General features: G+C 44.1%; 4 protein-coding genes across 12 annotated transcripts in view; 1 reads left to right on the forward strand and 3 right to left on the reverse strand.

The window, feature by feature from the left end:
* Positions 1–991: 991 nt before the first annotated feature.
* rnf139 (ring finger protein 139) lies at positions 992–5,780 on the reverse strand. The gene is made up of 2 exons (XM_064347827.1): positions 5,419–5,780; positions 992–4,021 (listed from the first exon to the last, which is right to left on the reverse strand). The coding sequence occupies exons 1-2, from the start codon at positions 5,579–5,581 to the stop codon at positions 2,166–2,168; spliced, it is 2,019 nt and encodes a 672-aa protein (XP_064203897.1). The 5' UTR covers positions 5,582–5,780; the 3' UTR covers positions 992–2,165.
* Positions 5,781–6,975: 1,195 nt separating this feature from the next.
* On the reverse strand, positions 6,976–11,330 carry tatdn1 (TatD DNase domain containing 1). 3 transcript variants are annotated; one of them, XM_064347828.1, is made up of 12 exons: positions 11,181–11,330; positions 10,754–10,819; positions 10,614–10,663; positions 10,415–10,478; positions 10,107–10,250; positions 9,585–9,627; positions 9,388–9,473; positions 9,251–9,291; positions 9,060–9,136; positions 8,727–8,797; positions 8,106–8,232; positions 6,976–7,456 (listed from the first exon to the last, which is right to left on the reverse strand). In XM_064347828.1, exons 1-12 carry the CDS (start codon positions 11,263–11,265, stop codon positions 7,354–7,356), a joined length of 957 nt encoding a protein of 318 aa, XP_064203898.1. In that variant the 5' UTR covers positions 11,266–11,330; the 3' UTR covers positions 6,976–7,353. The 3 variants fall into 3 exon arrangements, with proteins under 3 accessions (XP_064203898.1, XP_064203899.1, XP_064203900.1); XM_064347829.1 differs by lacking the exon at positions 11,181–11,330 and adding an exon at positions 11,051–11,175; XM_064347830.1 differs by lacking the exons at positions 10,614–10,663; positions 10,754–10,819; positions 11,181–11,330 and having other exon boundaries at positions 10,388–10,478.
* Positions 11,331–11,494: 164 nt separating this feature from the next.
* On the forward strand, positions 11,495–13,857 carry ndufb9 (NADH:ubiquinone oxidoreductase subunit B9). Its single transcript, XM_064347833.1, has 4 exons — positions 11,495–11,653; positions 12,505–12,697; positions 12,807–12,920; positions 13,712–13,857. The coding sequence occupies exons 1-4, from the start codon at positions 11,565–11,567 to the stop codon at positions 13,841–13,843; spliced, it is 528 nt and encodes a 175-aa protein (XP_064203903.1). The 5' UTR covers positions 11,495–11,564; the 3' UTR covers positions 13,844–13,857.
* An 843-nt stretch (positions 13,858–14,700) lies between these two features.
* LOC135261488 (protein MTSS 1-like) overlaps positions 14,701–24,957 on the reverse strand; it is a 49,395-nt gene continuing 39,138 nt past the window's right edge. For 2 of the 7 annotated variants that reach the window (XM_064347821.1, XM_064347822.1), the window contains 7 exons: positions 24,745–24,842; positions 22,227–22,353; positions 20,295–20,420; positions 19,789–20,013; positions 19,279–19,452; positions 18,570–18,735; positions 14,701–18,164 (listed from right to left, as the gene is read on the reverse strand). In XM_064347821.1, coding sequence (XP_064203891.1) covers positions 17,560–18,164; positions 18,570–18,735; positions 19,279–19,452; positions 19,789–20,013; positions 20,295–20,420; positions 22,227–22,353; positions 24,745–24,842 — 1,521 coding nt within the window. In that variant the 3' untranslated portion in view covers positions 14,701–17,559. Of the gene's footprint in view, positions 18,165–18,569; positions 18,736–19,278; positions 19,453–19,788; positions 20,014–20,294; positions 20,421–22,226; positions 22,438–24,744; positions 24,843–24,957 lie in introns of all 7 variants that reach the window. The other 5 variants (XM_064347819.1, XM_064347820.1, XM_064347825.1 and 2 more) reach the window with 3 other exon arrangements.

Below are 24,957 nucleotides of genomic sequence, written 5' to 3' on the forward strand. Positions count from 1 at the left end.
GAATCTGCCTTCCTGACTAATCTGGGGAGCTTGTTCCACCATCCGCTGAAATTATGGTGGAATTATATGTGAACTGAATGCAGGCAAGCCACAGGAAGTCAGTGAAGCATGCTCAAAAGTGGCTCAGTAAGTGCAAATTTAGGCAGGTTGAAGACCAAGTGAGCACCGCATTCTGGACCAGTGGCCTGATGGCACAAGGCAGTAAGCCCCACTAATAAGGCATTACAAGTCTCATCAAGAGGTTACAAGGACTTGTACAAGTAGCCGTGTAATCTCTTGCGTGAGGAAGGGGAAGATTATCCTGATGTTGTGAAGGGAGAACCTACAGTTGCAGTGATGTGTGTGATGTGATGTTCAACTGATCATCCAAAGTCACACCAAGGCTTTTAGCTGAACAGGTCAGACACTGTGGAACCACCAACAGCAACTGGAGCACCCATGGGGAACCCCTTGTCAGGAGGGACAGGAGTTCTGGTTCTGGTTTCAGGTGAGTGATGTCAGCTAGGCATGCAGAGACACGTCTCTGAATTTGGGCATCGGAGGGAGGAAACAAAAAGATCCCAATACCATTTACCTTCGTGAACTAGGTGACACATCAATGAACAACGATGCTTCTAAGAAAAACACAGCCATTGCCTACAGTTTATATTGTTGATGACCTTTAAAATGCTTAACTGTCCCAAAACAAAGTCTAAGTTTGGGAACACATTTTGATTCACAACACTGCTTGTTATTCAGCTTCCTAGTACCCATCAACTAATTTGTATTCAAAATTGAAGATCACAAGTTTAAAAATTATTATTTTAAAAATCGATTACAGAAATTTTGAAATACATTTCCATCACCCAACTTCACATATTGTTATAGTATTGTTATAAATGTTAATCAGCATGTGTGAAACACTGACACACTCATTTCATTATGTTCGTGTATACAGTTTGATTTGACCCCTCAACTTGATGCATTTAATTACATAACATATACACAGAACCACTGTGAAAGAAGATTTTATTTACATGAATCATTTTTTAACTGAAAGGCAGAATACTAAATCTTCTTTTATTTTTTATTAAAAAGCAAATGATTAATTTGTAAATCAAAATCCTTCATTTCCAAAAGAAAAAAGCACAACTATTCCACAGAATAATCTGACTTTTTTTAAACTTCCTGATTCCAACACCCAGGTTATAACTGAATTGTTTGTTTCTAAAGAAGGCTGAGGGACAATTTAGTCTATTACATCAAACCCGAAAAGAAATAAATCCTTTTAGAGGCATATTGCTTTTACTCAGGAAGTCGGTGTACCCATTAAAAAAGCGTGTGATTTCAGTGTAAGGTACAAATACATTTTGTATGTAATCAAGTGTAATTAAAAATAGCAAGTCACAGATGTCTTAAAAAAAAACACTCTAACTTTCAGACTGAAATGCCAAGATCCCCAATTAACACAGGAACTGTTTGAATAAAGCACGGTGCCAAGATGTGAATGTCCATTTCACTCATGAGAACTATCCCCAGTGGTACAATGTTCCAAAACATTCATTTGAATACCTTTTCTTTTTATAAAGGAAAGTCTTTTTTATTACATGTACAATAACGTACACAATTTTAGCAAGGTCACACAAGAGACCAGTAGTAATGAGAGGAGGTATATTTGTGGTTACAGTAGCACATCACATTAGTTCAAACCCTTCTTCCTGACACAAAACTCAGACCAGCCTGTTTTAAGATTTTTTTTGTGTGATTCATCATAACAGCTATGTTGCTTCCTTCTAATATTTAAACAGCTTAACAGAAATAAAGAAAACTGTATCAGCATTACAACCCTTTGGGTGAAAATAAGAAGAATAACGTAAGACCACCTTTAAAGGTTTCTTAAAATATCAAAGGCTATTTTCACAAAATTTTAATTTCAAACTTTCAGCGAACCAGCAAAAACATGATCATGAGCATCCCTAGGAAATAAAGGAACGTGCATCCCTCGCACTGAAAATATCAGGCACCTCCCATGGGCAAACTGTAACGCACACCTCATCATAATATTTACCCCTCCATAAGCCCTTGAAAAACTAACATATACACAAACAAAAACAGACAAAATGCAAAACAAAAAAAAAACATCCCTGATGTTGACAAACGTGACGGCAAATTTAAATACACCCTAATCATTCCCCACTGGAGTCTGTGTCATCGTTAATGTAGTCTTCCTCCACAGGTGTCCCTCCGTTCTGCGTCCCCCACTCGTCCTCGTCGTACTCAATACTGTCATTGTCTTCCAGGAGTTCGTTCTCCAGCTCCGGCTCGCCGGCGGCGGCGGCGGCGGCCTCCGCCCCGGCACCCTCGGCGAATTCGCCGGCGTTCTCGTTGGGAGCCACGTAACCGTTGTTGTTGGAAAAGGGGGCGCTGTCCCGGGCCTCCTCCTCGATGTACACCTTCTGGTGGCACATGGGACACGTGTCCTGGATGTACAGCCACTTCCGCAGGCAGAGTGCATGGAAGTAGTGGTGGCAGGGCGTGAGACGCGCCGACGTGGCAAACTCCTGGTAGCAGATGGCACACACGTCCTCGATGTCGCGCAGCTGGCTGCCCTTCACCTCCGGGAGGGAGTTGATCTTCTTCACTGCAGTCCGCCGGTTGATGAAGGTCTTCCAGCCGTTCTTGGCCTGCAGGTAGATGTTGAAGTAGGCATGGAGACACATCATGCAGGCCCGGATCTTGCTGCCGGACTCGAACATCATGGTGTACGCCCCATTTCCGAACATGATGACCCCGAAGATGAACTCGATGACGTTGCCGGTGGAGCGCACGTAGTACACGTAGTCGTCCAGCTTTTCCCAGAGAACGTTGTAGTAGCCATCCACCATGAAGAGCGTGTAGACCGTCAGGGAGACGATGACCTTGAGGCAGAGCTCCACGCAGAAGGCAGTGACGGCAAACAGCCAGGTGTTGAGGGCGTAGTGGTGCCAGAGGGCGTAGCTCAGCACGATGGGTAGCACAAACAGGCATATGGACACCAGGAGGACAGGTAAGTGGCGGCGGACGGACGAGACATGGGAGGCACTCAGGGACATGAGGACCGGGTCCGTCATCCCGTGGATGAAATGCAAGATGGCGGTCAAAAGAAGGCACATGTTGCGGCTCAGCCGCACCAGCCTCTCCTCGGGGTCCAGGCCGCTCAGCCCCGTCTGAAGGGCCAGGATGAAGAACAGAACCGGCGCTACGAAGCCCAGCCGCTTGTCTTCCTCCTCAGTAGAGCCGATGAAAGCCAGGATGCTAAGCCCTAAGTAGTGAGCTATGGAGGAGATGACAGCGCTCATACCCAGCACTGTTAGCGTGGAGTCGCAACCGCTGATGATGAGATTGCTAAGCAGGTCCCAGAACAAGTCCCAGGTCAGGTAGGTCTGCTCGCCACTTTCGTTCCTAACCATCTTGACCACATAGACCAGGATGATGGCCTGGGCAGTCATCCGGGTCAGCCAAAATACCCGGAGAACATCCGGGAAGCGGATCCTCTTCCAGGTGTCCTCCACTAGCAGCTGCACCCCGTAGATCCTGTACATGTGCCGAACTAGCAGGAAGACGTAGCGACAGGAGTAGTAGAACCACTTCAGCTTCAGGGTCAGGTACACAGCCGTGTTGACGGCCAGCACCAGGCCGGACGCAATGGCCACCAGCTGCCGCACATCCATGGGCAGCTCAATAATAAGCCCCCAGATGGGGATCATGATGTCCAGGACGACAAGTGCCGCAAACACAGACTGGACATTGAGCAGCACCACGTAGCCGATGCCAAACATGAGCTGGACAACAGCCATCCCCAACCACAGGGTGGGTCCATTCCGCGGTAGCAGCCTGAAGCCCAGTGCTGCCTTGTAGTATGCACTGTAGAAGTCTATGTGCAACGTGGCATAGTAGTTGATCAGGATGGCCACCACTCCCAGGAGCACAGCGAGGAAGAGCATGTAGAACCTGAATAAGGCCCTCTGAGACAAGACCAGGACCACGCTGGACACCATAATACCTAAAAAGGAACAGGTATTGTCAGAAATAGACACTAACCGAGCAAACAACATGTAAGTAAAGCATCTAGAGAAAACATATTTTCATGAAAACCCCTTCATGACAACAGAAAAGGCATAATTATGCTAACATGTAACAGGTTAAAGGGCAGCAGTGTATAAAATTGGTTAGGCAATTGGCCTTATAACTCCAGTTTGTAAGGCAGGGCACTGCTGTTGTACTCCTAAGCAAGGTACTGTACTTAACCTGAATTGCTTCAGTAAATATCCAGTTGTATAAATGTATGTTATGTCAAAATTTAAGTTATGTAAGTTAAGAGCATCTGTTTAATGCCTGAAAGGAATGTAACACGATGATTATAGGGCTCAGGTCAAATTTGTGTTACAATTTAATGTTAGTCAACAAGTTGCGACCAGAAGACAACACATCAACAAAGTTTGAAACAAGTGCTTTGGTTAACTAAAGTATTAAAATATTAGCTATAACTATAACTTGCGACATGATCACGGGAAACTTTTATCCATTCGAGTGCATAACCGGTAATAAATAAATCCATAATAAATGATAGCACTACACAAGTGAACACAGACCTCTACACACAGTAAGCTCAATGTAGCTAGCAAGCCAGGTAGCTACGTATTTAAGATAAGCTCTACTGTAACTAACTTATATGTAGCCCTTGAATAAGAACGGGGACTATATCTTGATCGCTATTAATCTATGGCTGCCAGCTTGTAAAATAGCTAAGCAGACATTTTCGTCATACAAACGTTGTTAGCACAAGTACCAATCTGGAAATTGGTCAGTACAGTTAACGACGTAACAGAACAGTAACATGGCGTAATTAGCCACGTTATCAGATTTCTAGCCGAGCGTCCTATTAACGTTTCTGGGCCTAGCTAAGAAAATAAAAACATTTTTGAGGACGCCTGCAACGAAAAGTGACATAGACGTCAGTTGTAAGGCTGGGTAGATAGCTAACAGCAAATGTTTGCAGGCTATATTGTGCGTCCACCGGAAACCAACCGCATATGAATGGATAGTTAGTTAGCCATATGGCTAGCTTAGCTAAACAACATTTGCTAAAGACAACCAAAACGCTTGTGTGGTACACCAAATAAAGTTAGCAGGGTTGTTCGAGCTGCGCACAGCAACGGGAAACGCCACTTGTTGACAACATTAGCTAGCTCGCTGGCTAGTTAGCGGTAAATTGGATTTGGAAGCGCGAGCAAGACCCATAATAAGCGCTTGACAGGTGACCTCAGGTACTGGACAGCTAACTTAGCTTGCTAGTGCAGCTAGTTAGCTATTTTGGAAAAATGGCTGCTATGACAGTCAGTGAAATGGAGGACTCGAACGAAACCCCATTAAGCAGATTAAACACTTGAATGACCTTACCCAAAAACCGGAGTAAAACCTTTCCAGTGGCCCCGGCCCACCCGGACCCGGGATCATAGTAAGAGTTAAAAATGGCGTCGATAATAAAGATGCAGGGAACTCGCAATGCCACATCCAGTACGGCCAAGGCCTGTTGGCCGATTCGGGCATGAGCGGACGCCATGGCACAGCAGGGCGTTGTTCCTGGAGGACGCGGTCTCTCCGTTTCTTATCCCCAACCTCCGGTCCTGGATGTCCGGATTCTTTGGATTTACACACGTTATTTAACGGGATCCCCACACTCCGCCATCTTCGCTGTCCAGCTACTGCAATGCGAGGAACGCGGAAGTAACCCTTAATTTGAACTTTACGTCACAACGAAAACGTCAAATTGAGGGACGATTTCAGCGTGTCCCGCTTCACTGTGACGCAGCAAACTTTTTAAACGCATAAACCACGCATGCCTATACAGAAAGATAAACCAATTAATAATTAACAAGCCGGGAAAGTTAAAAAAGTTACGAAAACAGACCGTATCAAAAACATGTTACAAAACAAAATTCAATCCGAATTGATCTCCACTTTTTTTTGAAAACATAATACAATAAAAATAATTTGTAATTCATTTATGAATATGCGAAAGACCAGTTGCGTAAATACCATATACATAGATTAACATTTATGTAAATTTACATTTAAATATTTGTGAGGTAAAGACTCTACGCCAAGGGAAATTTTGCGCAATATTGAGATATGTAATCTCATAGTCAACTAGTATGAGATTACATTAGGCACAGAGACCATTTCTCTTTGGAATAGAGCCCTAATATTCTCTAATAGAATACTGTTTTTCCGATTTTAAAAGAATCATAGTTTACCTACAAATAATTCACATGGATCTAATAAAGGAACAGAAGGAGGTGCAGAATGTGCTCTCAAACTAAACTCTTGATATCGCAACAGCCACCTTTGCCGTTACAGGGGATTCCAAATTTTGACTATAATTTTTGGAAATATACTATTACGGATTAGATTCCAGATAGATGTAGAATTCATAAATTATTTCTTCCGATTACTCCTGCAGGTACAGTTCAAAGTTGTGAAATCAAAAAAATGTTTAACTTCTACACTTCTACAATAATTCGTTTTCTGACATTTCATTAATTACATTTTGTCAATATATTTTGCCAATTAAACAACTGACATGCACAGAGAGAGCAGCAGTAGCCTCGACGGACCCTTGGATTTGAAGAGTAAACTGTCCCTCTCAGCGAAAGGTTTCATTGGAGCCACACATTTGGCCATTTCTGTGTTTTCTTAACAGTGGGATTGAAAGTTTGATTCAGCAAACAGTAGCGACAACTTTCCGTGCAACGACGTTACAACCGTTATGATACAAATAGTAAAATATGCTTCTTTCTCTCTTCAGAACCACTAGTAAAATGTAAATCTTATAAATTTAGCATGTAATTTTATCTAAGGGTATTTTTTATATTACGTCCTTGGCTACTCATGTTTGTTTAAACAGTGCTTATTTCAAACACAATGTAAAAGATCCGACACATGCTTTTTCTGAAATGTTTGCACATTTACTGGTTTATTTGTCTGTGCTTCAATCGGCTGGCGTCCAAATTACATGCTTCAAATGATATACAATGTCTGCCTAACATTGCTGAATTGGAGCTGTTGGCTTGGAACATGGAATGGCGAGCCCCTTGTATTTCACTGTAAAATATCAGTTATGTGGATTTCATGTTTGTAGATCTTCAAAAAGTTGCAATCAGTGTTGGATCAAACAATGTAAGGCATGCAGGTGCCCACGTGCCATTGTTGTAAACATTTGTGGCGATGACAAGTTCAGCACATTATAGAGTCCAAGGATTGGAAGCGCTTTCAAAGTCTGTAAAAAGGCAAATCACATCATTTGTAACCTTGAGTGAGACGGAGCCAGCAAAATCAGCTTCCCGAAAAGAAGACTTTCAGCGTATTGTTGAAAATGGTGTTCGCCATCTCCAAAGGGTCCTCATCTCTTGCTGCAGCCATGACCTCTAACACTTGACTGAAGTTAAAAAGGGGAAGATACAAATTAGTATGCTTTCATTAATGTTTTATATTATTATGACACCTCTATTATGACAATAATATATGGCGGAATAACATTAAATGTGCATGAATTCAAATATGACAGTCGTATTCTGATGATATTTATTTATGTAAATACCAAACAGACTTCAAATAAATATAGTTCTAAATACTCTTTGTGAAAAGTAACTACAATTAAAAATTACATCGCAAAAGAAAATATATGAATATTGACCCCAGAAATGAACATTATTAAATGAACAACTATTTGTACTCATTTTAATTTAATAATTCCATTTACACTATTTTTGGCTGGACCGCAACAGCGGGGCCCACCCTACAATCGCGAATGTCTGTGACTGAGTGAAGTTACACCATTGGTCGGCCGAGTTATGAAGTTACACCATTGGTCGGCCGGTCCAGCCATATACTAGGTTTCGACCTGGTCTTGTTTATACAACTCATGGTGTGAAATTTGTCCGCAATACAGATAATAACATTTAAAATATATCTATTTTAGGCACAGGTCTGATATAGAAAGCAATCTGCTGGTCTAGCAAGATGAGCATGCCTGCTGTTTGATGGTATACCCTGCATATTATTAATTAAAATGACTGTTGACATACATGATGTGGCACGGCTCATTCCGGTCTTTCAGGCAATGGCCAGCCTCCCACTTCTTCTTTGTGGGAAATGTAGTCTTGATGAACTTTGAACCTGCGTGTGTGGCTTTCACCCCACACCAAGGAGCATCTAAGAAAAGAATGGGACAGATTCTGTTACATCAAAGAAAATGTACACCAACCAAGATACAATACCTGGACCAGATATTCAACTCCAGTGTTCCTCTTTTGTGTTGCTACACTATCTATGGATATTCTGCTTTCAACCATCTCTCTTCATGAAGAGTAACCATCAACCATGAAATCAGAGTACTTCCACAATGGCAGAGACATTGTTAAGTAAATTCAGCTACCAAAAGGTCAATAAATATAATATATGCAATATAACATTCTCAATCTATTGCTGAAGCAAGATTTCTACAAAGTTAAACTTTGTAGGCTTTATTCTCATCCAGGCATTGCCAATACACACCCGCACATGCACACATACCTGCACCTGCACATGCACACTAACACGCAAACACACACACACACACAAACAAAAGCATAACCAATGGAATATATTTCATTTTGTCCAGCACGTAAAGGTTTTATTTTTGTTATACTGTGACACCATATACATACCAGTTTCAATCATCAGCCGTTCAGTGGGGATTGATTTCATTGCCTCAAGATTGGCTTCAGTTTTCAAAGAGCTGAAGCAGATTTAGAATAAAATTATTTACTGCAATGAGAAAGAGAACAGTTATAACCGGTTGCAGGTAGCCCAGTTTCTCTTTTTTATGCATTTACATCAATGTTGCGGTGAGTTTAGGAATAGGCATAACAGGGATATTATACACACAACTACACTTAACTTGCAAATTAAAAAAACAGCATCAGTTATGCAACACCGGAAACTGAAATTCAATCAGTTAACAGATAAGACTGCAAAGCAAATACACCGTTGAGCCCTACCAGCCATTGATGCCAATATAAAGGTCCAAGTCAATAAGAGCTGCAGCATCTTCTTTGCTCCCATCAAAGGAATGCACCTAACACAGAACAAAATGTTTTGACATTTGTATACATAGCAGTGATAAGGTGCAAACCATCAACAGCACAAAATGCAATGAACATAACATCTCATAATTAAAAAGCATACTTACCACCCCTCCAACACACCTGCCTCTGTTCCTTTTCATGATGTCTGTGAATGTCAGAAAGAAAAGACAGGTGGGTCAGACTGTCTTACTCAGGATTCCCAGGCTTGATGGATGTTTTAACTCCAGCATAGGGCCTGTACCTAGAAACTCTGTATGCGAGTTTCTGCAGTGGAGGAACATTGGGAGCCCTGTTTCTTCAGCTAAGTCAAACTGCTTCTCAAAATACCTGTAAGAGAAGAGGGTTAGAATTAATTGAAGAGAAAAAAAAATTGATCTGACATTACACTTGTTCCTATTTCCTAAGTACAATAAATAAATAAATAAATTCTACACTTACACAAGCTGCGTCTCCTTTGGACAAAATTCCAGCCTATCAAAATCTAAAAGTAGTTGTGAGACAAAAAGTGAGACAAAATCATCTACCACTCAAAAGCATGATTTTAAAATACAAATTCATTAAAGCTACAGTTGTTATTTACTTAAAATTTGGCATGAAAAATTTGCTACCCTAAAATAAAAATGATATACAATATCATTGGGAAAATGATCATTATTAATATAATACTGTAGGATATGGAGAGGTGAACAATTGCATCTGCTATTGTAGATACAAATTCATGATAAAATGTTTGCACATGTGTATTTAACTACTAAGATGAAGTTAAATATAAAACTGGAAACATACAGAATTATGAACTGTTAATTCATTCCTCCCTACAAATTCAGATGTTTAATGATACAACTGTTCTACAAAGCCAATTGACATACGACTGCTTATATTGCAGAAGAAATGTTTAATTTTAGGATCTGACTTAAAATTAACTTTTTACTCAGAAGTGAAAAAGTGTAATTCGCTTACCAAGACCACACTCTCCTATAGCCACCACCTTTCCTTTGTTTGACAAGGCCAACTCTCTCAAAGATGCGAAGTATTGGTCTGGCCCGTTCTGCTCAAACTCACTGCAGCGTGTTGGATGACAGCCCACGGTACTGTAAAATTCATCTGTGCATTGAGGGATGCGGTCATTTTAGCAAGCATTGGTCACCAGATTTAGGCTCAATTAAACGACTCTGCAGTGGTTTTTTAAGAACAAAAAAAAATTACTCAAAAATGTATATCATTCAGAATACACAACCTACACTAGCGTGTAGGAAAAGGGTTTTCACCTCGCGTTTCAGCCAACTGTATCGCTTCTTTACTGTCAGCAAGGTTCCCTCCTGTGATGATGAACTTTAAATATGAACACAAACAGCTTACTTTTATTCCAGAGATTCTGTAAACTCTCATACATAGATATATTATGAAATCATATATCTTAGTATGTTACATATATAATTTGTAATGTATATAATGCATATAATAGACCTTTTGGACTCCGGTATTAATGGCTCTTTCAATAATTTTTTGGAAGTCATCTGCAAACCAGAGAAGAGGAACAAGTTCTAATTTACGTGGCACATGCAATTTGAACACTATGCATTTTGTGAACAACAGTAGCTACAGACCTGGGTGTTTCTGGTTCCCCCTATAAATTCCTCGAAACATAGGATCCGTCAAATTTATGCCGATATCTGGGAAATATAAACAATTTTGGCAGTGTGTATGTGTTTAAAGGACATACATAAATAATGTCACCAAGCTATCCAAGCTCTTTGTAAATATAACACTCTAAATGAAGTTAGCTAGCAAAATAAATCTGATGTGCTCGGAGCTATTTTGTACAAGAAAAGTCCATACATCAAAACAGGTAACGTTATTTTTTTAGGAGAGGATACGCTCCAGCTAGCCAGCGAGCTAATTACCCATCTAATTTCAGCACAGCAACTACAGCTAATGACAACGAAATAGGTTAGCTTCAGCTATAACGAGATTAAAACTGTCAGTCACTGGCATTAGCTATTCGATGCCATCCATCCCCGAACTACTCCTTACCAACAAATTTAAAACGAGCCATGGCTATTCTGCTAAAAAATCCACATGCGATCCTAACTCTTCCCATAATCCATTGGTAAACCATAAACTCTATAATAATTGTGCACAGTGTTCTAAATATGAAGCGGTTGGTATGGATGGCATTACTTAAAATATCAAATGCAAAAAATAATCTCTGGGTCATTTTGAGTATACGGAGATAATCTGCCTTGTCCATAAGTACATTATAGCTAGAGATTGGCAACGACATATCATATTTAGTATTATATTAGGGATACAGATTTTACTGCGCTTCTACTTCTATGGTACGACGTATACACATCCATATCCCACAAGGCTGTGCTTCGGTTGTGAAGGTGACCGGTTTACGTTGAGAGAGAGAAAATGGCATCTGCCTATCTCACTCATCAACAGAAGGTCCTTCGTCTTTACAAAAAGTCCCTAAGACACTTAGAGTCATGGTGCATATTTAGGTAAGAGTAATAGTTTGATTTCACTGGAGAAATTGTTATTCTGTTTGCTAGCTAGCTAGGTTAGACTAAGCCGCTGTAACGTTAGCTAGCTTGCTAACTAGGAAACACCTTGGCTAGCGCACGGCTGCATAATAATAAAAGGCCTAGAGAACATGTTTAGCTAGCTAGTTAACTGTTAGTTAAATACCAAACGGTCTACGGCTAGGCTAACGCTATCAGTGGGATTAAGTAGACTTTTTACGTCGCAGTTTTCTGACATTATACGATACCTTGCGCTAAAAATGAACAGCTAGTCTAATAGATTTACCTGCAACTTATTTGACATTTACTTGTTAGCTGGCCTTCACTAACGTGCTGTTTAACTTTCACAGTGTGGTTATGGTGTGCGTTTTCTGTTTATTTATTGACTAACTACAGCTGTCGTGACTGCTTTTCACGGATTGGCCGAGTTCAATCGTATATTTTGTTACGACCTTAAAACATCGCGGAAATTACAAAATAGAATATTGGCATGAACAATCACCTCATATCAGTTGTTTTAGAGTTGTTCTTCTTGGATGCTTTTGCTGTAAACGATAATATTCCCTTGACTGAATACTTACATGCTCATGCTTCATTTTTATTTATCACAATTTTTGCAATCAAGCAAATATATTGACTAAATTTAAATTGCTATGCACCATAATGTATCTTCCAATAAATGGCTTGTCTTAATGTTTTTCCTTCCAGATTGTGTGGAAGCTAATTTTGTAGTGCAGATTGTCACGACTATGTTGGTGTTGTTCATGAAGCATTCCAGAGAACATGGTGTTGCATTCCATAATTACTTTTTGTGTATTTCTATCTTTCAGGGATAAGTACCGTTTCTACGCCTGCTTGTTAAGGGCGCGCTTTGACGAGAACAAGAATGAGAAAGACATGGTTAAAGCTACAATGCTTCTGAAAGCTGGCGAGGAGGAATTCTGGGACAACCAGCACCCCCAGCCCTACCTCTTCCCAGATTCACCAGGGGGGACATCCTACGAGAGATACGAATGCTTCAAGGTAGGATGTGTGTGACATTTAGCATGCATCACCTTACATTTATACAGCTGTAATCCAGTTGCATTTACGTTTATTAGCATTTTTGCTTATGAGTGTGTTTGGCATGCAGGTCCCTGAATGGTGTCTGGACCACTGGCATCCCTCTGAGAAAGCCATGTATCCAGACTACTTTGCCAAGAGAGAACAGTGGAAGAAACTGCGAGAGCAGAGCTGGAACAGAGAGGTACGTTCATCTGGTGGCTTTCCATCCAATCAGGTGGAATATAGCCATTTGATGGCAGTGCAATGTAATATCACCTGGATAACCACCGATTGAACCAGTGGAGTACTGAATGAGGCTTTGCCAGTGAAGTCTTGTTGGGCAATATAAGCAGATTGCTGTCAGATATTGGTTTTCATAATCGCATGGCTAATTGAACCCGGGTTGACCGAATAAGTAGTGAGCGAATTGGGCAAAAATGGCCTACAAGATGTTGAAACCAATCTTGAAAATTCCAGTTTCTTAGTAACAAAATTTGGACACTGGAGGAACTTCAATGCCCCAGTGGGGTATTAACATTAGTGACGATTTGACGTTAAGCCGGACCTCATCATGATTTAGCGGTCTTGTTAATTTTGGTAATACTACATAGGAAGATTTTGTAATATTATTTGTGACTGGCTTGTAAAACAGCTCTTTGTTGCAGGTCATTTTAAATTTGTGTCATTGGATACACTTCAGCATTGGAAATTCTTTGTGTCAGGGTAACATAAATGAATTGTGTTGGGGATTAACAGCTGAGAACCTATTAAGAATACTTTAGGTTATCTACTATACCTCTTCCCACCCCAGAAAAATTCCTGTCCTACATCCAGGCACAGCATTTGGATGGTTGTTAGAATGGGAAACTGTCCATGAACAAATCTGTGATGCGTGAATACTATTCTGCTTTGTTTCTTTCTGAAACTTCAGCTGCTGAAGTTCTGACTTGTGGTGGGCCTTATTTAATCATGTGTGTATACTCTCATTCTCAGGTCCAGCAGCTGCAGGAGGAAACCTCTGCCACTGGGCCCAAATCTGAAGCCCTCCCTCCAGCCCGCAGGGAGGATGACCTCCCTCCTTTGTGGTGGCAGTTTGTCACCCGGCCCAGAGAGCGTCCCGTCTGAGAATGTTCAGCAAAGGATGCTGGGAAAAAAACGAACAGGCTATCACATACCCAAACCAGGATACCCATGCCAGTACATGGGGATTAATTTCCTGCATGTCGTCTTCAATCGAACTATAATAAAGTTTAACTATGAAACCATAACAAAGAAAAGCGTGCTTGAATAATGTGTGTATACATGCGCACATTAAATACGTTTGATGATTCCCCAGTGGTAAGGGCATAAGGAAGTTTTTTAAATGGTTTAAAACAATATAATTTAGCAGCTCTCAAACTCCTTCAGAGTTCCATTAAAATCTTGCGGTGGGGAGGTGCCCATATAGTGTGCCCCATGAGGGTGAAGTAAACCACCTTTTTAAAAAAAAATTTTTTACGTCTCAGTATTGCCCCTTGGTTTTTCAGCGGGGTGGTGGTTATATTATGAGTTTACGGGAACTAATTCCAAAAGTTTCAGACTTTTGAGAGAAGTAACTATCAAATTTCTGACCATGAAAGCCTTCCTGGCTAAATCTAAGGTTAAACATAGCATCTACTTTCTCACATTTTACTCTGGTGGGAAATTGTACACTCATGCCATAGTTCAATATTAAGGTTGGGTGCATATTGAGCAACATGGAGTGGCTGTGCACCGCTATTGTTTAATGTGTGAATACTTAACTCTGGCCCTTGAGTCCAAATCCAGCTTTAGTTAGTGTTACTGGCCTGACTATCAGGTAAAGGGAGGGTGGAAAACTAGCAGATCTCAGCCCTCAAGGACCGTGATTAGGGTAACAGAGTCTTACGTGAACCAGACAGTTAACATACCGTGCACAGTAAGATATGAACAGGCCACTCAATCCACCAAGCAGTCAAGCAAGCTTTTGCAACATTTCTTTAATATTGACTTAAGCAATAATTCCACAGGGAGAACTGACATTACAGAAACAGATCAATATATAGCTTTAAGAGGACCGCACAGGGAAAAGAGTTCAACTCTCAGTCCGAACAAGCAACTAAATCCTTGATAAAAGAACTAATATATATGTTAAGTGTGACTGTCTGCTTTTACAATATGCAAAAACACTTAAAACTATTAATATTGCCTTACACACTTACATTTTGGCAAATTAAAAAAAGGAAACCTCTATAGATATGGTTTGAAGTTATATCTCAACATTAACGGCTGTACTCGGAGGGAAAATGGTTTCATTACAGCTAAGGTTCCTTTACACGGACAATATCAAAACGTCTGTAATTATTGAGACAGAAACTACTTACAGGTATTTAGCATCATATGCGCATTGCATCAACTACTTTGAATGTACACGATTTTAGAAGCCAGTCTTGAATGAGAAACTGACAGGCTTCAGTAACTGCTCTGTATACTGATCATTTCTCAAACCGGGGGCTTGAGGAATACCTAACCGTGTTAAACTTTGCTGTGGAAAAAATAAAATGAACACTGGTGCGTAAAGAAGCGACGTGCGGTAAGTTGCAGGCTGTCGATAGGCTGTATAGTGAGCAGGGCAGTGGCACTTCCCTCTTACTCCATTCCACCCTCCAAGCTTATCTAGTTCATGGACAACATGCATGAAATGACCACACCAGGGCTCCTGACTAAATGAATGAAAATGAGAAATTCTCTGCGGTCGTGGCATTTGAGATGCTCGAGTGTTTCATGGCGAGCTGGTTCCTGTGACTGACTCCCTTGCTTCTTTTCCCGCACTTATGAAATTTTACAGAACGGTGCCGACGGCTATCCTCGATCAATGCTCGCTCACACCCCACCTTGACAGCTTGGGAGACGAGTAACCTTTCACCTTAACGGTCACATCCCTGCTCACACATTCAATGTTGGAGCAAGGACTGTGGTAACCGGAGTAGTAGCTATGTGGAGGTGGAGGATCTAACCGCTACAGCGCTTGCAGACTTGGCAAGGGACAAACAACACTGTACAGTTTTGTGTTAAACTAACATTTGACAACGTGAGAGGAAACACAGTGCAGCCCACAGTGTATTGCTGAATTGTAAGCATGCTCTTGGGTGGCTCTGGCTGTTGAGCTATGACTGCGTGTGTGATGTCATGCATCAGGAGTTCCCTCCTGGCTTGTCTCAAGTCACTCATTAGGCTCCTGAGTAGCCGTGGCAGTTGAGCTTCACAGTAGAGGAATTTCACATAAATTTAACAGTCAAGTGAGAGTGTGTGTGTGTGTGTGTGTGTGTGTCTGTGTATTTGTGTGCTGTAATATCTGGGCTCAGACAGCTCGACAGGCTGGGTCAGTGTGCACACGTTATCGGAGAATTTAACAGTGGTGTAAGGTCTGAAATGACCAAAGAGTCGTGCGACAGACGGCGATAATGGCCGCCAGTCTCCAGCAAGCCCGAGCTCACCCCCCCGTAAATAAGACAGACCCACGCTCAGGTCTCGTTCAGTCCGTTAGGATACAAAAGCATCTGCAGCTAATACTCAAAAAACGCGGAAAGCGACGAGGCAGGAGGTCTGGGCGTGCTTTTCTGTACAGCGTTATGGAACACCTCAAACCTCAAATTATATGAACTCAATTTACCAGAATTACAGCACATGCATGAAAGAGCTAATATCATTTGTGAACAGTACAAAATAAGACAGCCATGAAGAGAATAAATTAAGCCTCTGAATTCCTCAGTCCCATTCACTATGTACAGTTTTTTTTATAGACGGCTCCGTATCAGTGCTTTGAACGAAACCAAATTTTGGTTACGGTTGACTTTTAAAGAACTACTGCGATTGCTTACGAATATACTTGTCTACACATAAATTGCTTTGTCATAAGTTAGATATCCTCTTCATAGGAAGGATATAACAGATACACTGCGTTTTTCAAGCTCGAGGGGTTTAAGAATCAACTTATAAATACTGCTGCAGCAGGACCTGTAATCCATTGTTCATGGAACTATAAAGTCTATAAAATAAGCAGAATCTCTTAAAATAACATACCATAATCCAAATATGGCATTTTTCTCTTTTCAACATTGCTTATTTATGTACCTTCCTACAACTTACAGGAGATTAGCTTTTAGGCCCAGATTAATTTCTATATTTAAACAGCATCTTAAATTGTCCTGTCTAGTCGGGAAGTGTACATATTAATCAAATTAAACGTGTAACCAAATAATATTGCTCACCATTAACTTATTGAGACGTCAGCTCTCGGAAATGAGTACCCTCTAATGCTGAGTACTTGATGCTACCGAGCTTGTCTGTCGAATACACTTGGAAAGTAAAAAATAAAAAGCGAATCGATCGATCGGTTCATACTCTAGCGAGTGTTTACGCTGCTGCTGTCGCAGAATTCTGCGACAAACCTCCCTGAAAATAAATGCTCTCGGGAGGTTTCAGGAGTTCAGTCGTCTTCAGCAGCTTCTAAGCATTTGGCACCTCTGTGTACGAGCCAGGGAGGAAGGAGGAGCGAGTATAGTGACATCAACCAAAGATAAGAATGGTTCTAAAACGTATGTACAGATGCAAACACAAAAAAGATTTGATCTTAAACTTTCCACCATGTTGAAAGTGGCTCGTCTCTCCCCTCCTGGTTCTCCAGAACTCCACAGCACAGCATGTCCTCAAACAATAAACAATTATTGGGGGGGGGAAGGGGAAGCCATTCTTTTTTCTTCTTCTGCGGCACGTGTACTGGAATGGAGACGGCCCTGGGGAAGCCGTGCGAGCGTCTCGGGCTGGGGGAGCGGCGGCGGCCTTCAGGCGATGCGCGGGGCGGACCGGTCGTTGGTCAGGGTCCTCTTGAGCCTGACCCCCCTGCGGATGGTCAGGAGCATGTCCTCTCCCTCCAGGGAGTCCGGCCCCCCCTCCAGCGGGGGCTCCTCGTCCTCCTCGGCCTCACCGGGCCGGGGCTGGGGCGGGGCCAGGGGCGGGTTGGTGGAGGCCTGGCCGCTCCAGGTGGCCACGGGCTCCCCGGGGGTGCGGCGCTCCGGGCTGGGAGGCTCCTCCCCCTCCTCGACTCCGCCCCCGAGCCCGCAGGGGAAGCCGCCCGGCAGCTCGGGCACGGTGGGGGTCTTCACCGGGATGACGGGGGTCCGGATGGGGATGGGCCCGCCTACTCCCGCCCCCCGCCGCATGGCGGGTTTGGTGGAGGGCGTGCGGCGGATGGTGGCCACGCCCGGGGTGACGATGACGGGCCCCGCCGTGGACGGGATGCCCGCCGTGGAGGCCGGGCGTTTGGACTGGAACATCTTGCGGTAGGACTGGCTGATGTCGCTGTTGCGCGGGATGGTGGACGACTTGTCAAAGTCCTGCTGGTCCACCTCCGGATCCGCGCCCACTGAGAAGTAGTCGTAGTCAGACACTGATGAGGAGACAGGATGAGAAACCCTGTTACTCTGGTCTAAACAGTCAATGCACTCATAACATATCACTAATGAGAAACCTTGTGGTCAAAACAGTCAATACACTCACAACATCACTTCACTTCAGGGATGGGTATTTCCACTAATGGAGGAACGCTGAAAGTATGTTTGAATCTGTAACCAAATCACACCTGCAACATCAGGCGAGCTGGCGTAACATCCAAACTACTTCAATGAAATCCCTGTGGGCCTCTAGGACCAGCCCAATTAGTTCCTGAAAACCATCTATCCATAGTAACAGAAAGCTACGAGCACAAAAACAGCTCCCTCCACATCCAGGCACATTGACCTCTGGAGTAGACAGATGAAATGAGAGGTGCATTATCGGGGCCTGCATGAAGTACTTTGAGAGGGGATGGTGTCCTCGGAGCAGCAGGGGGTGGTGGTCTGGGTGCTGTAGCCGCTGGAGCACTGCAGGGAGTCGCGGCTGGAGCGCTGGGTGTCCAGCTGGAGCCCCCGCGCCAGGGCCAGCGCCAGCTCCTCGTGCGCCTCCGCCGCCGCCTCCTCCGCCTGCCGGCCCAGACACACACACAAGTTACTTTACAGGACATTTTGCGTAAGCAACACCAGTAATATTACAGAGGGGGAGATTGTGATCATGGACTGGGAAAGAAGATTGCATTGCCTCGCATTTTGGCCTATAACTTTTTTTCCAGGACAACCAATTATTTTCCAGTACAATTTTCTCATTTTCCATGACTTTTCCATAACTGGATCAACAAAATCCAGGTTTCCCAGGACAAGAGAGAACCCTGTTCAAAGCAATGGAAAACTAATGCAATGGCTTACACGCCATTACCAACCCAATGTGACAAGGAGCGTGGATTATCCTTCCCGTTTGCATGCTGACTTTTTGTACACTGTACACCAATCTCTACGCGAGTGAGTATTTTACATTCACATTTACATATAGGCATTTAGCAGGTACTCTTATCTAGACACACTTGCACAAAGGAAACAGGTTTAGGCGGATAGCATTGGTAGTGCTCATCGCACTCACAACTGGTAGGAGCAGTCCATACATAATCATATAAGAAAGTTAACCGTGTTCACCTTGGGCGTGGCAGTTATGGGCATGCCACGAGCCCTCTGGGGGTCCTCCCCGGTGGGCGTGGTCCCTTCAGTCTGCATGACGGTGCCACTGGAGTCCACCGAATCATGCTTCCCCTTGTTTCTCCTCAAGGTGTTCACCATGGGCTGGTCATAGGGCCCTGGCTTGGCCCAATCCTGCATAAGAATTTACTGGTTAACAGGGGTCCTCATTCTGAGGAACTTCTCTCTTCTACGTCGTTTTTTGTAAATCTCATACCAAGATACTGCAATAAACTGACTGACTGGACCTCTAATCTTGAGTATCTGGAGCACAGAACTGACCAAGAAATAGATTAACATAAAAAACAGTAAATGTAAATATAAACAGGTATATTACCAGGTCAAATGTTTCCAAAGCCTTGGGAGAGATTGTGCTTGATGTCATGTGACGGAGGAGTACAACGGCTATACGACTGAGATGACATCACAGAGGAAGATGAGGAGAAGCGTGTGAGGAGGAATGAAACAAACCTTCCAGGTGGGGACTTTGGAGGAGGGGACCATGCCCGGCCCCAGGGTGCAATACAGCGGATAATCGGCAAGCGGGGCGCAGGCGGGCCGGGACCACGCCCGCGAGGGTGAGGAGGATGAAGAGGATGAGGAAGGGGGAGGGTAATGGGGAAGAGGCTCCGAAGAGCCCACTCCCGCCAGGTAGGGCGGTTCGGCGGGTCCGTAGTGATCGTAACCGTTTGTCAACTAAAAAAAAAAAACGTGTGCAGAGGACAGACACGAAACAAACACAGATGCAAACAAAAGACATTAAAAATAACATAAGAGGATGACTGGATTGCAAACGAAAGAAACCACAGGCACTCAGGGACAAATGCACACTGACAGAACCCAACGGAAAATAAAATGATGAAATGAAGTTGTGTAGACTGGCGCCATTTTGGGAAGCAGAGTGCATGTACGCATGCATCCTCCCTGCAGCTCAGCATGCGATTGGATGGGATGAGGGGGTCACAGCGAGGGTTCACCTTGTCCACAGAGGCCCCAGCCATGGTGGTGCCGGAGCCCACTGAGGTGGGGGAGGTGGGGGAGCTGCACTCGCTCACAGTCTGGCAGGTCTCAGAGGCGTCGGAGGAGGCGGAGCTGGAGGAGGCCTGCGGTGCGCGGCGACCACAGCGCCAAGCACAGGGAGAGCGCGGTCACACACACAACACGGTCACACACGCAACACAGTCACGCACGCAACGCGGTCACACACACAGCGCGGTCACACACACAGCGCGGTCACACACACAGCGCGGTCACACACACAGCGCGGTCACACACACAGACATGACGCAATCACACACGGCACACGCAAACAGGACACAGTTGCGCACAAGCATACACACACACACAAATAAACAAACACAGCACGCAAACACACACACACACACACATCCAGATGCAGCGCAGCCATACAGATAGCAGCAGTAGACACAGGAAGTAGAGAGAGCAGGAAGAGGTGTAGTGTGTAAAGTAGTGTGTAAAAGGAAGAGGTGTAGTGTATAAGTGTGTAAAAGCAGAGGTTCAGGGTTTAGTGGTTAAGAAGCACACAGAGCACAGAGGTAATTCAGACACAGCACATAGCACAAACAGAGAAAGACAAAAGAGCAGAGTAGAAGTGGCAAGTCAGGATTTAGCAAAAAGCCTACAAAAAAGAATCCGAAAGCTCCCAGCATGCAGCTGGTTTACACTCTATTGCAGGGGTGTCAAACTCCAGTTCTGGAGGGCCACAGACAACTAGAATTCGTGTTTTTTTTTTTTTCTTCAATCAGCAGCCAGCGTAGGCCTTTGAAACAAAGTGTCCAGACTGTAGCCAATCAGTGACTTAAATTCAGCATTTAACTGCGAAAACCAGCAGACACAGCAGCCCTCCAGGACTTGAGTCAGAAATCCCTGCTCCGTGTCTACAGAGCAGCTCAGAGTGTTAATAGGCACCGGAGAGATGAGCGTTTCTAGCGTCCAGCTCAGAGAAAGGGATCAGAATCAAGCCCCGCGCTAAAAAGCGTTAGAGGAAGAGCTCGGCCTCGTGGAGGACAGAGCTCCCAGGCGCTACGCTATCAGTGACATCAGCGCAGGAGAGCGGAGCGGAAGAGCCCTCCCTCACGGAGCCTCTGAGACCTGGCGAGAACAGCGGCACGGCTGGAATTCCCCTCGCTGGTGACAGGGCCGGCTAAATCACGTGCGCAAGAGGCCTCTGGCTTTCTCAAAGGGAATAATTCAAACCAAATCCCACGTATCCCATTATGAGGCAGCCTTTACGGCCGAGGGAAGAGACGCTACTTCATTTCGGGAGCTAGAGGCACAAAAGGAAACACACTGGCCCTATTCCAATGCCCGGGGACCTTCACGCTCCAGGCCGTCCAATCGGAATGCCTGTGCGCATCTCTTTGTTACAGGTGACTGAAGGCTGGACAGTGCTCTGGGGGTTGGGTACACTCATACATTACAGAGAATAACAGCACTCAAAGGCAATCAGGTCAATCCCAGGCTTAATTTATGTCAAAGCCCCAGCAGAGTAAACTCAATTACCCTCCTAGGAGCGGCGCTACAACAGATGTGTAAATAAGTCAGACAGTCCGACTCCTCCGATGGGGGAGGAGAAATTCTCTCTTCCCTCCTGACTCCAATTACCTTGCCCAAGGGTGTACCAACCATGTGTGACCTACAAAACAAGCCTGCAAGCGTATTTATGGTTACAGGCCAGAATCTCTCTTCATTTCCATTTTTATTAACTGAAAAACATTGCTGCGGAGTCTTAAATGCTATAAGGCGGCCATTGTGTGTCATTCAGTGTGTCATGACTGTGCAAGAATGAACAAAGTGAAGTCCTATACCACAGCATCTGTACAGTAAAGCGCTGTACTGTGTCTCCCAGCTCCTGCATCGGGCCCGGGGGGGGGGCGGGCTCCCCTTACCTGAGGGACGGCCTCGGGGGGCATGGGCGAGGGGGACTTGGACTGGTAGGCGTCCTGCGAGATGAAGCCCGAGTCGTGGGAGGAGACGCTGGAGAGGCGGGCGGGGGCCTGCTGGGGCAGGGCGGAGCTGCGGTAGCGATAGTGTGAGGAGGGAGAGTGAGTGTGCGACCCGCTGGACCGGGAGTCGCTACTGTTTACGCTGTTCAGACTGCTGTTAGAGACAAGGGGGCGGGGCAAGGGGAGGGGCAAGGGGGCGGGGCCGGGAGGCAGGCAGGGGGCGGGGGTGGGGAGGGGGGTGAGAGGAGGAGGAACAATTACCACTCGGCACTCCAGTGCAGCAGGCAGGGTGGACAGTCCAGTGAACAAACCAAAACAAAAACATCATGCAGAAAGTAAAGATAACAAAATGGCACCATAAACTGGTACATTTTTCTCACTGCAACACCATAATCGTACGGTTTAAGAGACAACTGCAATCATTATTACACAGATGAACTTCAGTGATAATGTTACGGCATAAAAGTAGAGTTAATGGGCAAAAGAAAACTGATTATGTGCTGCCTGTTTTATGGGATACTAAACTAGCAGCACAATGAACCATAGTGGGCATGTCTGACAACTAGTTCTTGCAGAGGACTAAACTTAAAAGATGTTCTGGACTGCAAGTTTGTGGATAGAAGTGGAACAAAACAAACATCTGAATTCATTTTATTTTTATCATTTCCAAACTCTGGGAGAGAACTGAGAGAGGTACGGGGGATTTATGGACCTTAATCAGTCTCTTACTTCTGTGTTTATGCGCATACTCAATCCCAGTGCCCACACAATGCTATACATTCTTGTATTGGTTTGCTGATTATGAGGTACAGGTTTATGGTGTCTATTATTAGTGCTGCAAATGCCATACATTTATCACAACACCTGCAGCTGGGTGGCAGTGACAGCTGGACACCGTAAAGGGGATATTGTACCAAATAAAGTTTAAAAAAAAGGAAAAGCCACCAAAAAAACTATATAAAATAGAGACAAACAGAGACAAATCACCCATTCCTCATGCTCGGTACGGTCAGTACAGCTCCAAGGACAGTGTGTAATAGCGGCTCTTATTGTGAGGTGCTTTGATATTAATGGGCGCTGTTACAGCCGTTCCAGTCTTTTGGCACAGTAAAAAAATAAATAAACAAACACAGACAAGACCTGAACCGTTCAGAGAACACCGAGACAGAAGCGTGTGCGAACAGGATTCGAGGGCATCGCCGCAACGCGACACGTGACGCCTGAACACCCACCTCGCCTTGTTTGTGCACTGCCAGTTTGTACAGTATACTCTCCTATTGTTTGAGGTAAGCCCTACATCGGGTTTTAAGGCTGGACCCATGTCTCTATTGCAGCCTTCATGCGCTGACAGGATAATAGAGCGTCCCCATAGCAACCGAGGAAATAAATCCCGATGGTGACGTCTCACCGACTCGGCTGACTTGCAGGTAATTGGGATGCATTATGAAGCCGTGCTTTCTCATGGCTGAATTTGTCTCTTTCTCAAGTTTAACACAAGATACGTCTAATCAGATCCCGGCCAACCTCTTCACCAACAAATACCAAGCGCACACTGTCGGCCTCCTGATTAGATGCATCTTGTGTTAAACTTGAGAAAGAGACAAATTCAGCCATGAAAAAGCGCAGCTTCATAATGCATTCCAATTACCTGCAAGTCAGCCGAGTCGGTGAGACGTCTAATCAGAAGGCTGACAGCACTAAGAACACACTGCCAGGCTATTAAACTGCCCAAATCCAATTGGTTCATACGGTCTAAACAGCATTAGAGAAGTTTGCAATCTTGGAAATCCCAGGGTCCAGTTGCCAAATTGAGGCATTATATTTAACAAGGTTTCTGTGCTTTATAGAATAAGCCTATTTCAGCCAGATGAATGCAGAGAAAAATAAGCTCTCCATTAGGACGGAGTGTGGCACAGTGGGTAAGGAACTGCGCTTGTAACCGAAAGGTTGCAGGTTCGAATCCCGGGTAAGGACACTGCCGTTGTACCCTTGAGCAAGGTACTTAACCTGCATTGCTTCAGTATATATCCAGCTGTATAAATGGATACAATGTAAAGTGCTATGTAAAAGTTGTGTAAGTCGCTCTGGATAAGAGCGTCTGCTAAATGCCTGTAATGTAATGTAATGTAATGAACACAGTGGAGTTTTCCATTTGGTAAAGTGTACTAACTGATGCCACAAACTGAAAAACAGCAAAGCAATTGAAACTGCACTACATTGAATTGCACTGTAACAGAAAATATTTGATTAAATATTTATTTCCATAAATAAAATTTTACTCCCACTGATTGCAAATTTGCTTTTCAACTTCAAAAGCGCTCAATGGAAGCTTCTACAGACATCCTAATCCGCAATGTTCCCTTTCTACCACCAGGGGGCAAAAGGAGCCAAGCAAAGGCAGCCCAACCCCATGCCGCGATTGGCTGAGGCAGTGATTCAGCGGTCAGCCCGACACACTTACCTGCACATGCTGGACTTCCTGGACATGGTGGTGCTGGGAGAGGAGGGCGGGGTCTGGTAAGACCAGGTGCAGTCGGAGCTTTTCAGATCAAGAATAACCTGGGACAAAGTAAACAGCGAGAAGTTAAACTGACTGGGTTTTAAGGTGGAGAGGACTAAAAGTAAGCCATTTGCTCACATAAGGGGCCAAAAGGCATGAAGCTAATGGTTAAGG

The sequence above is a fragment of the Anguilla rostrata genome, chromosome 8 (genome assembly GCF_018555375.3).
Source record: "Anguilla rostrata isolate EN2019 chromosome 8, ASM1855537v3, whole genome shotgun sequence".
Classification (NCBI taxonomy): Eukaryota; Metazoa; Chordata; class Actinopteri; order Anguilliformes; family Anguillidae; genus Anguilla; species Anguilla rostrata.

Excerpts from the sequence above, each read along its gene's own strand:
- rnf139 (XM_064347827.1), bottom strand. The coding sequence starts at position 5,581 with ATGGCGTCCGCTCATGCCCGAATCGGCCAACAGGCCTTGGCCGTACTG. Across the intron at positions 4,022-5,418 it reads GGTTTTACTCCGGTTTTTGG|GTATTATGGTGTCCAGCGTG; the intron begins GTAAGGTCATTC and ends GTTCCTTTTTAG.
- tatdn1 (XM_064347828.1), bottom strand. The coding sequence starts at position 11,265 with ATGGTTTACCAATGGATTATGGGAAGAGTTAGGATCGCATGTGGATTT. Across the intron at positions 10,664-10,753 it reads GGGGAACCAGAAACACCCAG|ATGACTTCCAAAAAATTATT; the intron begins GTCTGTAGCTAC and ends TCTGGTTTGCAG. Across the intron at positions 9,474-9,584 it reads CCAAAGGAGACGCAGCTTGT|GTATTTTGAGAAGCAGTTTG; the intron begins GTAAGTGTAGAA and ends CTTCTCTTACAG.
- ndufb9 (XM_064347833.1), top strand. The coding sequence starts at position 11,565 with ATGGCATCTGCCTATCTCACTCATCAACAGAAGGTCCTTCGTCTTTAC. Across the intron at positions 11,654-12,504 it reads GAGTCATGGTGCATATTTAG|GGATAAGTACCGTTTCTACG; the intron begins GTAAGAGTAATA and ends TCTATCTTTCAG. Across the intron at positions 12,698-12,806 it reads AGAGATACGAATGCTTCAAG|GTCCCTGAATGGTGTCTGGA; the intron begins GTAGGATGTGTG and ends TTTGGCATGCAG.